This window comes from Tetrao urogallus, assembly GCF_951394365.1.
Source record: "Tetrao urogallus genome assembly, chromosome: 11".
NCBI classification, from domain to species: Eukaryota; Metazoa; Chordata; class Aves; order Galliformes; family Phasianidae; genus Tetrao; species Tetrao urogallus.
In genome coordinates, this window is record NC_136824.1 from 9,313,153 (window position 1) to 9,326,540 (window position 13,388).

At 41.8% G+C, this 13,388-nt stretch overlaps 1 protein-coding gene across 1 annotated transcript in view; it reads left to right on the forward strand.

Annotated features, from left to right (window-relative positions):
- Positions 1 to 13,388, forward strand: part of HOMER2 (homer scaffold protein 2) — a gene marked incomplete at both ends in the record, with an annotated part of 48,146 nt that extends 34,758 nt beyond the window's left edge. Inside the window, 6 exons of the mRNA XM_079541125.1 lie at positions 5,195 to 5,287; positions 6,634 to 6,773; positions 7,937 to 8,093; positions 9,390 to 9,500; positions 11,850 to 11,930; positions 13,200 to 13,388. Of these exons, the coding sequence (XP_079397251.1) occupies positions 5,195 to 5,287; positions 6,634 to 6,773; positions 7,937 to 8,093; positions 9,390 to 9,500; positions 11,850 to 11,930; positions 13,200 to 13,388 (771 nt within the window). The remainder of the gene's footprint in view (positions 1 to 5,194; positions 5,288 to 6,633; positions 6,774 to 7,936; positions 8,094 to 9,389; positions 9,501 to 11,849; positions 11,931 to 13,199) is intronic.

The window sequence follows — 13,388 nt, forward strand, 5'->3', positions numbered from 1 at the left end:
CCTGACCCAGGTATCAGCGCAGCACAGCCCTGCGTAGGGGCCGGCTACAGCAGCACATGACTGCCTCTGCTAATGAGTAGCAAGCATTTTAAAATAAATTCCCTATTGTTAGATCAGTGGTCTTGCCAAGTGCTCATCAAGAGGCTGAGGTGTTTGTTCCTGCAACAGAAAAGCATTATTTATCTAGCACGTAGTAGCCACTTGAAGCATGGCTACTTGGCATCAAGCTTAGCAGTTAATTAAACACTGTGTCCTAGGACATGGTACACAGCCTCTCATGCTGCTGTCCTCTTGCATGCTTTATTTAAATGCAGTCCTGAGAACTGAAGTTTCCTGTAGTGTCTAAGATAGCTAAGGCAAGTCATTGCAATTGGAGGGAGACATTTCAATCACTTGGATTTTTACAAGGTTTTAGTTTTCTAAAACTATTTAACTGAGTTTTTGCAGTTTCCAGATATGTGTTTTTTGCAAGTGTTTCTTAAATATAAAACATATTTTACCTTGCATATTAAGTTACTTTTGGATTTGGGATGTCTGTTAAGGTGCCATGGCAATAATGGGATGCTGTCCTGGGGTGCTAAGGCCACTCAATCAATCACATGAAAAACTGCTTTTTAAAAATGTGACGTTGGTGATAGTGAGGTTTTGTGATGTTCAGATGCAGATGAGTGCTTGTTTCACCTCAAAGAGGTATTTATAGCAGCTAAATAAGTAGTAGGAGGGTTAATCAAGGGGAATCATTTGTTTTGAGTAGCAGGTGTAAGCCATGATACAATGCAACATTTGGGCATCTTTAGAATCAGCACATTTGGTGTTCCTTACAGCCTAATCAGAGAGATTTTACCATATTCTCTGGAATTGACCAAAGACATGCCTAGAATAAGTTTAATGCTGGTATCATTAAGTGACTCTTTAGTCTGTCTTTAATCTGTGAAATGCCCATTGTCCATGCTACAGCCTTCTCCTTGCAGGAGAAGCTTCCAAAACCAGCAGGAAGGCTGTTTCTGGTCAGAATGTTGAAAAGGGGTGGTTTAAGGGGCACTTCTGAAAATGGCTTAAAATGTTGTGTTTGAAAATCTGACAGTTGTCTGTCTTAAAAATGTTAGAAGAGGTGTTTATTTCTGCCGTGCAAAGCAATGGGACCAAGATATCCCTTATGATCGTGCTCTTCCATTTAACTGTTAAGCCATTAGTGTGAAAGATCAAAGATGGTGAAGAGATGACAGAAGTATAAGTGTATTGGGAATAGCAAAATTGTTTCATTTTATGCTGATGTCATTATGCTCTTATAAAAGATATAAATAACAGTGTGCCGGGCTTCCCCAAAATACCTGAAGCTTTTAGCCAGGAGTTGGGAGTGTGTGCTAAAACTCCTGTGAACCAGAGTTCAGTAGCCCTGGCTTAAAATAAATAAGTAAATGAAAATGAAGGATGTCTGCTGAAAACAATGGATAATAATGAGTTATGAGAAGTGGTTAGCACACCTATCAACTCCTGCATTTTTTAAGCATGTTGGCTGGCCTAATAAAAGATACTGCCTCTTTCTAATGGTTTTCTTCTCTTGAGATGCTTAAGCATTAATCCATACCTATAGGGACAAGCAGTTCAAATTAAACATGAGCCATTAACGAAAACTGCATCAGTGACCTAGTAACCTAATTAACCACAGACATTGGGACTCTCCCAATCAATGTGGATGGTAATGTCCTGCTTAGGGTCCTTTGCCTCAAAAATGTCTCAGATGTTGTTACACCAAAATTGAAACAGGAATCAAACCAGAATTAATGGTCTGTCTGTTTGTGATGGAGAGGCAGGGCTGATGCTGTAAAACTGGTGATGTGTTTTGCACACCAAGCTGTAAAGTAACGTTTCTGCTGTCACTCAGGATGCTGTGGTACAGACATGATAGTCTTAGGAGCAGTAGCTAGCCAAGGGCATAGGGACAGAGATTTATATAGGTGAGAAGTCCAGCAAGCCCAGACTCTGCACATTAAAAACCAACTGTAGCCAGTGCCTGGGAAGCACCAGACCTTCGCTTTCCATTTATGCACATGGGTGTTACGTGTGCTGTATGATCCCTGGCCACTTTCATGAGCAAAAGCTCTCATCCCTGATAATCTGCTTGACACTGAGGAAAAGCCACAGTGGCAATGCCACACATGCAGTGTGGGTCAGGCACCCAGTGGTCCCAGGTGGGAGCATTGCATAGACCATTCCACAAACCCAGAGGGTGAGGAGGTCTATGTGGGATTGCTGTGGGTGGGAGCAGCTGCTCCACGTCTGATAGGAGGAGACGTGAAATATAGTGCCAGATAAGGAGCTTAAAATTCACGTGCACAAAATAATGCTTCTTAATGTGTAAAATGTTAAGAAGCTCTATTTCTACATATTTACATATTTCTCCAGGTGACACGCAGGCTGCAGGTTTTTAACAGCCTCTAAATAATCTGTGCAATGCACAACTGCATCTTTGAGTCCCCACTAAATCTCTTTGATCAGGACTCCCAGCGATGCAGTGCCCATAGGCTGCCGAGTTTCCCAGGGGTGGGAGCAGCCAATCCATCCTGCAGCTCGGTCCCACAGCCTGCCGGGGCACTGGGGTGCATCAGCAGCCATGGCAGCCTGTTGGAGAGGTCTGCAGTTGGTGTTTCTCCTGCTTGTTATTCTTTTGTGAATTGTGGGGAAGTTTGTCTGCTCAATGACATCAGGAAGGAGAGGGAAGGTGAAGGGAGGAAAGATGGTAAGAAGTTGGTTTTGGAGAATTAGACATGCCATAGCCACTTGAGACTGCATTTACTGCATTTTCACTTAGTACAAGCTAAGAATTTCCCTGTTTTGAAAAGCACTCTATTGTTGCAATGGCTTGATAGCTCAAAATCACTTTAGATCTTGGTGGTGATATGCAATTTTTTTTTCAGTATCTCAATTATTTGTCAGTTTTTTATATTTGAGACAGAGTTGGTCAGCTGCTGGAGAGAGGCAGCAGTCAGCATTGGTAACATAGGATCAGTCAGGGCTATCGCTGTTGTGTTTCTGCACTCAGCAGAATAATCGAGTGAAAGGCTTTAATTTCATAGCAAGCGAAGGGGATCCTCTTTAGCTTTCAAAAATAAACTCTGAGCAAAATCTAGCAGCTGTTAATTAGCTAAGAATAAAAAACGAGCAGCGCCAGAACTCTATGGATTGCAACCAAATGTATGGGATAAACAAATAGCAGGGAAGTCTTTCACTTCAGTTTCTGTTGCAGCCCTCTTCACAATGTAATCGTGCTTACAAGTAAGGATAATACTTCTACTCTTAAAGCCATGGGTCTGCCTGAGATTGGTGAAAATCTCACCTACTGGTACTTGTTTTTGAAAGCGTTAAGTGTGTGTGTTGGTAAACTGGAGGCTGAAATCCACTGTGTGAAGAGGTCTTCATCAGTTTTGTATTGAAGGATGCTTTTGTTTAGTCACATATGATTTCCATTATGGCACTGTGTAAAAACATCCTTTTCTTCTTGGCTCAGATGATTTTTCACAGCAGTCTCCTGTGTGCTTTATGAAGATAGCTGTGAAGATAAAATTTGATAGATCACTTCTAATTCTTTTTTCATATTTCATAAAGTCCATGAAGAACCTTCATAAATTTTTCATACTTGCCCATAAGGATTTATTGGAAAAGCGAGACTCAGAACAGCCCTTTACTGTTTGCAAGAAATTCAAGTGCAGAACTTATGTTGACACAGTATTTTAGAAATAATCCTTTTGCTGCAGCTGTTTTGTCACAGTGGGAGACATTACAGAGATATTCTACGTAAAGTTGGAGTCAAATAATGGAAGGACAAAATGTAGAGTAGGTGATGCTAGTGGTCTTCATAGAGCTACAGAGGTAATCAGGTCATTTTGTGTGTAAGGACTGCACATGCCATCGAGTAAAAGAGCAATACTTTACATATGCAATTCCAGCTGTTGTATAGAACATAGCAGGATTCAAGAGCTCCATATTCATTATTCATAAGCATTGTTACAGTCTGTAAGTGGCTTGCAAACTTTCAGTTGGCTTTGAAGATGTGTTCCTGCATGGGGTTTAAGAGTGGTGTGTGTTTGTTGGAAATGAGCCTTCCCATTCCTTGACTATAAAATTGATTTTTGTAAGGCTTTTATTTACAGTTTTGTCGTAGGTATTCTGAATTTTCCAAGGATGTAATGGCAGTATTTTTAGCTACGGTGCAGTAAAATAGATCTGTTTATATGTACTTTTAATGTCCTTCCTTCCTAGTGTTTCAAGTTTTCCAAATCACAGGTTACTTCAGCAGAGAGACAAAGTTACCTGCTCACGTACTGCCAGCATCTTAATTACTTTTTTTTAAATGCGCTGTTCTTCCATCTTTGCGATCATCCTTTTAAAATTCTGCATGCTGTTTAAAGCCCCGCACCACTGATTGGCTGCAATAATGCTTGTATTTCTAAGCTGCCAGACTGGCTTAGGAGCAGATGTCCTCCAGCAACTTGTAGGAATGAGACTGTTGCTTTTCATCTTTATCTTTCCATTCCACTGACTTCCCCATTTTGATATTTATAGAAACCACTCAAACCTTTTCCTGAAGTCTTCTACCTTTATTTTTGCCAGTATTTAGGAAATCAGACCAAAAAAGCTGCATTTTCATAGGTCCCTGTAGCACATCCAGATCACCTTTTTCTCTTCTGTCTTGATAATTCCTTGCTCACATGCTGCAGATGTCTGACGAGTTCATTTGCATTCTTTAATTTAATTGACTTGCTCTGAGGAGTAGAAGACTGATAATTTTTTTTTATCCAAATATGATTGTATGACTCCATAATCTTACATACTTTGGGCTTAGTATATAAGATCATAGAATCATATATACTTTTGACTTTAATAAACTGTCAGTGTTGAATGAAGAATGTCGAGGGAGAAGAAATAAACAAAACCACTTCCTACCAAGGGGCACCAGTAGCCCTGTGGGATTCTACTGTGAGCTGCAGAGAATCCTTCTTTTAGGAACAGCATTGCCATGCCTTTGGAAGCACCTTCCTGCCAAAGAATTAAAATGTTTTTTCTTGCCAAAAATAATAAATTATCAAATTTAGTTGGTCACTTCTGGAGATCTATGAGACATATAAAGATAATAAACCAAATAATTTTATATATAGTTAACAATTTTAATAAGCATCTTTTGTGCTATTTCCAGTTTGCAGAGAAATTCCAAGAAGTGAAAGAGGCTGCCAAGCTAGCAAGAGACAGATCTCAAGAGAAAATTGAGACCTCAAGTAATCATTCACAGGTTTGTAATTTAACATTAATACCTATATGCATACAGGATAAATAATTTAAAGCTAGATTTTCTAATGAACTACCAGCCTCTGGCAGCAGGCTGGGGGAAGTATATCAAATGAAGATTGCCCAAGGTAATTATCAGCTGCTGGGCATTAACATTGTCAGAGGAATATTTTTCATCCATCCATGCTCTTTGCCTTCATTTACCTGTAAGTTTTTTCAGCAGCTCTGAGCTGTTACAAATTTTTTAATAGCTGGGAGAGCTATACATCCTTTGATTTGTACTGTTACACATAGGTTGGGTCACTAGCAAGGATATCAGCATAATTCTGTAGCAGACAATAAGTAAGATTTATTAAGGTACTCCTTTTTGTTATCTGTCTAATCTACTTCTGTAGGAGTTCGTTTTGCCAATGCAACGGCTTGCTTCACAGCCACCGTGTCTTTCATTGCCTGGATATGATTCATTGAAAGCTGCATTGCAGAAACAGGCATCGCTGTAGTGAGGGGCTGGATGGAAGAGCACATGTTGCAATTTGTATAATATGCTTCTTAGGCAGCACACTTCCATGCAGCCTAGTACCTCTGTGCCCAGTGAGCACTGGGCAGTAGTGTGTGAGCAAAGAATGAGTGCTGGTTTGGTGGCAGTGCTTGGCCTGTGCTGGTATTTGGAGGAAGGTTATATTCATATTGTTCAGGAAATAGAGCTGGATGACTAGAGAAAAGGTGCTGAAGCCTCAGGCCTGCAGCTGACCCCCTGGGAGAGGTCCAGATACAGCTCAGAGAGGCTGACTTTGGATATTTGTGGTTTTTGAAGACTTTGGTCATGGCTTTTATGATTCTCTGCTTGTTCTGTATTTGTGGTCAGCAACAAGCAGTGTGTACAGGTCATCTCTTTGGAGCAGCAGAATTTTGTATATTTTTGGGTTGGTCTTTCTGTGCTTTCAGGAGCACTGTATTGTTTCAATACCTTAAAAATCACAAGCAATCAAAGGTCCTTCAGAAGCCTCATCTGTTAAAGCAATTAAAAATTATTTGTGAACACTTCAAATTTTCATTTTGTCCGTCTTTATCATTCTTGCATTCTTTTATGAAGAAAGCAGCTTTTCACAGAGTGTGAGTATCCAGCTCATGACATGTTATCTGTCCTGTGCATTTGTATCTCCTTACACTTACATGAGTACAAGCAGAACAGGACCCCTTTCTGGCTGACAAGAAGGAAAGCCCTCTATGTTGTTCTTGTGTGCCACAGCATGCAAGTTGTGTTACTTTTGGGAGGCACAATCAAGCTGCTTGGCAGGAGATGTGGGATGTAGAAAGAAGCCCTGCATTAATCTGTGTGTTGTGCCACAGGAATCTGGGCGTGAAACACCATCTTCCACCCGAGCATCTAGTGTGAATGGGACAGATGATGAGAAGGCATCCCACGGTGGTTCTGCTGAGGCACAGCTCAAGTCTGAGAATGATAAACTAAAAATTGCTCTAGCCCAAAGGTGAGGTTCCTTTAATATCTTAATTGCATGGAGATGGTGTGCTGTAATTATCTGATGGCTAATGGTATTAGCAGAAATTATTCAGATGTAATAACATAATCTAAAATGATGCAGCAGAAGGAAGGAATGAGCAGATTTTAGCAGGCACCTCCTGGTATCTGATTGGAAGATATTTACCTTTTCCTGATCTGGTTCATGATGAGATCATCTGGCCACACCACCTTCCTTTGCAGAATTTTAGATCTACAGAAATAAGACCTAGGTCACTGAGAAGCAATTGCTACTGGTAACATATGAAGTTAATCTGTTCCTCCCCTTTGTTTTTGCTGCATTTACTTCAATGCAAATAGGTAGAGACACTTAAAATTCTTAAAGGGAATGCACTGCAGCATAAACGGTTGAAATGAAAACTATAATTTCACTGGATTTTCTAGAAGTCTTTGGGGGATGTTTCTTAAGCTGCAAATAGTGCCCCTTGAAGCCACGTTTTTTGCTACTTGCTTCGACAAACTATTTGAAATGCTGAGAAGAGTAATTTGCAGCCACAGTGAAAGTACTGAACTTGGAATATGCGAAGCTGTGGCATTAGAATAGAGCAATTCTTTTCTAGAATCCTGCTTGCTTTGTCTGCCTCTTGTGTGTGAATATGTTTGTGAATGGACAGAAAATAGATCAGGATCAAACTGCTCATGAAAAGCTCTTTAAAATAAAGGCAGCAGTGACAGGAGCAGCATTACACAGTGAGCAACTTTAAGGTTGCATATTTTACACTTGAAGTACATTATCATCATTTCAGTAGCATAACCTGTTCTGAATCATACTGGTTGCTCATTCCTCCTGCTGAAGACACCTCCACGGGCACAGAAGCTGCTGTGGAAGAGATTTCAGAGCCTCCATTCGCTCTGTTGTTGAGTTCAAAGCTCTGGAAAGTGAGTAGCTTCATTCTTCAGCATTATGTAAGGCATATTGAAGGCTGAGCATGAAACAAACCATGTGTGGATAGTATCCCCTCCTCTACATTGTCCATCCTGAATGGTTCTAGCAGTGTTGACAAGCTGTAGTGATGCACAGGTACAGGACAGCAGGGTACATCAGTCAGACAGAGAGTAACAAGATATGGGGTTAAATGGTCAGCCCATCTAACGGTGTCTGGTCCTTCCCAGTTCCTCCAATGTAAAGAAGTGGGAGACAGAGCTGCAGACACTGAGGGAGAGCAACGCCCGCCTGACCACAGCGCTGCAGGAGTCGGCTGCCAGCATAGAGCACTGGAAGAAGCAGTTCTCAGCCTGCAAGGAGGAGAATGACCAGCTCAGAAGCAAGGTAGCCCTGTGCCAGCAGCAACTAGGGATGCCAGGGCACCTCGTGAGCTTTGACGCAGGTGGCCAAAAACAGTGAACAATGGGAGAGGCAACCAGCAAGTTCAAATTGGCAGTTTTTAAGACACAGATACAATTATGGGTTCTGGATAGAAGGTGTCTGTAGTGAGAGCATTAATTGAAATGGTCCCCAAGGAGCTTTGAGGGTTAGCTGTGCTCTTTTCTTACATTGCTGCTGCTTTGTTTGTGTGTGTGTGCTAGGGGATGGATGTTGTAATTGATAGAGAAGTCTGGAGGCTGAGGCAGCAGCAGGGGAGTTCACAGAGCTGGGATCATAGGAGGATGTGGACTGCTGCATAGTATGGAGCACTGACCTCTTGGCTTGGACAGCGTGGTATCGGAGGGGCTGCTGGCCAGGATGATAAACAAAAGAGTGATAAAAGTAGGAGTACAGCTGTTGCATGCCTTTCAAAGCTCACTTCAACACTGCCAGAGGGTGGCTGAGCAGGAATGGTTATAGCGTGGTCACCCACACAAGGCCCAGCTGGAACCATGCAGCAATAAAGCTGCATGGAGGTGGGCAGCGAGGCTGGGAGCTGCTGCTACGGCACCAAACTGGCTCCTAACCATTTCTCAGTGGCTGCAGCCTAGAACTGAAGCAGTTATTTAAACAACCCTTGCTATAGCTGCAGTGTCACTGCCCTGCAGACCTACCGGAGCAGCAATGCAATCAGTACCATGTGCTGTCATTTTCCACACAGTGAGGTTTTCCCAGACCTCTCCCCAACCTGTGGGGAAAGCTTGCGGGAAGTGCGGCTCCTGAGGTGAGGAGATGGCTGCCCCTTCCTTCCTGTGGCAGCCCCAGTGACAAGCAGCCCCAGAGGAGGCCATGCTGAGAGCGTGGGATGGATTTCTCCTCCTTGCCACGCTGACACACCCTGTCCATTACAACCTTACACTAGTTTCACAGAAATGACATGCAGATTGTTTCCTCAGCCCCGCTTGTTGTAGCAGCTCAGTGTTTTGTGCATCCTTGAGTAATTAGGTGAGGTACTGTGTGAAAGAAGCTAAGTGCAACCCCAGTGCTCCCTCATGGATGTGTTTGTGGATTCTTTTGAAGGCGAGAAGCAACGATTTTGTAGTATTTGAGTGCTGTGATCTGAGAAGCAGATCCATGACATGTTAAATTTGACTTTGCTTCCCTTTGCTCAGTGGAGCAATGCCTGCTCACACTGGCTGTGGTCTGCCCCAGATTTTCTGAAACATGACTATTACATCTGTTTTCTGGCATCTCTTAAAGATTGAAGAACTGGAGGAGCAGTGCAATGAAATAAATAAGGAGAAGGAAAGAAACGCACAGCTGAGCAGACGTCTCCAGGAGCTGGAAACAGAGCTTCAAGACAAAGAGCTGGTAAGTGCCATAAATACAGACAGGGCGTACATTCACACGTTCCGGAGCTGGAGTTGCTTCTCACTTTGGGCATAGATTTATGGTCTGGCTTATCTACAGCCAGGGAAAGCCTGTTGTCTCAGGGTATTGCCTGTTCCTAGATTTTCTGGGCAGGACTCTTTGGCAATAGTTTGATAGATTTTCTCAGATCTCAGTTTCACCATATTATGTGCTGTGACAGCACACTTTATTCTGGTGGTTTGTGTATGCAGTGCTTTACTCCCACAAGAAGAGCTGGAGAGGTGGAACAAGTTGCCCCAGGCCAGACAGATGTCTGCTGAAAACAGTTTTTGTTGTCAGTGCCCGCATCCTGTGTTTCTCAGACATCAGGAGCAGCAGGATTTTTCATTAAAAAGACATTTACAAAGCAACTGGGCATTTGCGTAGCAGGCCCTGTTTTCTTTTTTTTCCCCCAGATGGCTCATATGCTTCAACTTACCCATTTTACAGCCTCCCTCTGATCTCAGGACTAAGGCCAAAAGTGAGAAACTTGAATTCATTTGGAGTAGGCCATTGTCATTTTTTATATACAGGGTGGTCATTTTTCTGAGGAGAATGATGTTGATGGCTTGGGGCCCCTGAACAGCGGGAAAAATAATGGGATCCTTGTCTTTTCCTTCATTACAGTGACCAAATGCTCTGTGCTGTTTGAGAAAGAAAGAGCTGTCAGCAGGTGCAGTAAAGTTTGCCATGTGCCATTACAACATCTCAGCTGGCACTCTTAAAAGCAGTGCTCTTAAGGGGCTTTAAGATGGCACAAGGAAATAGTTTAGGGAGATGGATTTTGATGCACTGTTATAAATATAATATGGTTCTCAGCATTGTATTTCCAAGGAAAATGCCGTGCTTTCTTCCCAGCCTTCCTGTGGTAATAGCACATATAAGAACCCTTCACATTTTTGTGATGCCAAATGAACCAGAAACTCAATTGTCTTGTGAATATCACCTGTCATCCAATTCATTAATTTGTTTTCAAACTGCATGCTTGCAGTAATGGGTCCTTGATTAGGTCTAAGCTACCCAGAAGTAACCAGCATGAAGCCCAATTGTGAACATTGCCCTCCGAGAAGAACTGCTGATACTCTCTTCATGTAGAAAATGGAGAGAAATTTAAAGACATGGGAGTCAGGATAGAATTATCTATTGAAATATTTATATAGGCATATATTGGACATCAGATGCCATATACTATATAGTATGTATTTATGCACATACATACTGTATTATAGTATATATAATAAGTAAACAGCATAATAGTGTATAAGTAGTATAATGCTTTTATGTTTTTACATACAAGTTCTCAAGCATTGTGTATGTATGTACATATACATATGCAGGAGAGCTCATATCTCAAAATAAAATTACTCTTCCTTTCCCCCATGTCAATAGCTGGAATATTGCCTGGATATAGTTATTCATATATCAGTTAAACAAATTATTCAGTGCAGTTCAGAAAAGTCTGCAGTATTAAATGGTGTGCTGCCTTACATGAATGTAAACCGATGCTGAGAAACAGAATATACTTATGTTTGTTCTTGAGATCATGACCTGTGTGGGCAGCATTTCTGCACTCTCTTCAAGGCACAGCTTCTCTTGGACCTGCAGATGTGCTTTTCAGAGATGCTGTCAATCGTTCTGCAAGATGCACTGGCTTTCTTAGTGCCTTTCCCTACTGACCTCAGTGGTGGTGTTCATTTGTGGTATTAATGCATTAAGCACTCTTTATTTCCACCAGACATGGTCTCCTACTGAGTCACGTTATTCTGTTCATGAACTCCTTTCAGTTACTCCTCTCAGTTTTGACAGCAGGGGTAGAACAGAACACAAACCTGGGGAGGTGTTGCCCAGGGCTGTGCAGTAGGAAGGAGCCCATCGCAACTGTGCTCTGTAATGATGCCTCTCTACATGCAGCTCATAATTCCACTGGCCCTTTTTGCTGCCATCTATCATTGTAAATTCATGTCTAATTTGCTCTTTGCTACCATCTATAAATTGCTCATAGCATTACAGCACTTCAGATTCTCTCTTATTGAATATATCTTTTGAGTAGATATGTCATTTAGGTTAAGATTTCATTAATATAATTAATGACATCCATGCTAGAGATTGGATTACAGTATCTGTTATAGAAGTACAAAGTCAAAAACGCAGTGAAAAATGTATTCTAGCGTATTCTTGAATGCAGACATGCTATTTTGAGTATTTAAATCCAAATACAACGCAGAATATAATAAAATATGCAAAATTATTCTCAAATTTTCGTTGTTTTAAATTGAAGCTTGCAATGACTTTTCTTTTGTGTTTTCAAAGGAACTGGAAGAGCTCCGAAAGCAGGGTGAAATTATACCACAGCTCATGTCAGAATGTGAATCTGTATCTCAACAATTACAGGTACAGTTTAGCAATGAAATTAATTATAAAGCAATTGATGAATTTATTTTATTTTATAACCCATGCAGTTCTATGTCTAATTCAGGGTTTAAAGGCAAAAAACCCCAGTTTGCAAAACCAAAAAATACTTGCTAGTTGCAAAATGCACCATGCCTTTTGTAGCACTGACTCATTCATAGGTCTGTTTCTTCCCTTGCACAAGTTAGCATACCCTGGTTCACTTTGCATCCATCTCTTGCTGGTTCCAGACTATTTCACATTCTATATTCCCATTGTGGGGCTGCCCCAGCACAGTCTGTGCTGTGCTCAGAGCATCCCAAGACCTGTGGCTGATCACTGCAGAGGCTTTTTGGGAAGTAACAGATGGGCAGAGCTGTGTGCCATTGGGGACAAAACTCATGGAGGCTGTGCTGGTGCTTTGTGGTTCCATGGGACTTGGGGTGCATGGCCGTGCTGCTGGAGGTGCTTGCACCCTGTGGGACTCATGGGGCTGTGCCTTGGGTGCATAAGTGCACTAATTAATACATAGAAGGACAAATGTAAGCAGTCTCAGCAACGAAATCAGTCCAGCCAATGGCACCAACACTCTAATAATATAATCGGTGTCAAATCAGACAGAAGTATACCGAGGGGAGACAGGTGCTGAGTGTGGTCTGATTCAGTGATGCCCATGGCTTTTAGTGAGGGTAAGCATGTGCTTGTGTTAATGAAATGGACACCAAGCAGAAGAGCTTGTGCGGGAGCAGAGCGCAGGATGGGAGGTGTTAGCTGGCTGCCCCACAGCATGCCTGAGGGCTCCCCAGGGGCAGGGGCAAGCTTTAAAAAAAAAAACAAAAACACCTATAAATCCTGAAGTACTGCATAAGGCAATAACATTCCTTGGGCAGTATTTTCTAAAGCTTGTCTTTCAAGATTAAACCACCATGGATAATTCTGTATGTAATTGCTGGCACGGAATCTAATTCTGCAACTGTGGCAGTGACAGAAATGTATGTGTGGTGTGTGATTTAAATCCAGCTGAATTTTAAGATATCAACCAAATGACAAAATCTGATGCAAAGTGTCTTTTCCAGTTAATCTGTGTCCTTTTCTGCATGGGCTTTTCTTAATCTGTCCAACACGTGTTGGTTTCTTCAGAGGTGCCTGTGTTAATCAGTTTGCTGAAGTTGGAGCAAACTTTTCCAATTTGATGCCATTTGTTGCTTTGCTCTCGTAAGTGCTGCTCATCTTTCTTCTCTATGATTTGTCTTGTTATCTTTTGTCTTCAAGGATGCTGAGAATAAGAACAAAGATCTTGAAGAGAAAGTCAGAACACTAAGGACAGAAGTTGAAGAGAGCAAACATAGGCAGACCAACCTTAAAACTGAATTAAAGAATTTTTTAGATGTACTAGATGGGAAGATAGATGAATTACACGATTTCCGACAAGGACTGTCTAAACTTGGAGTTGACAACTAG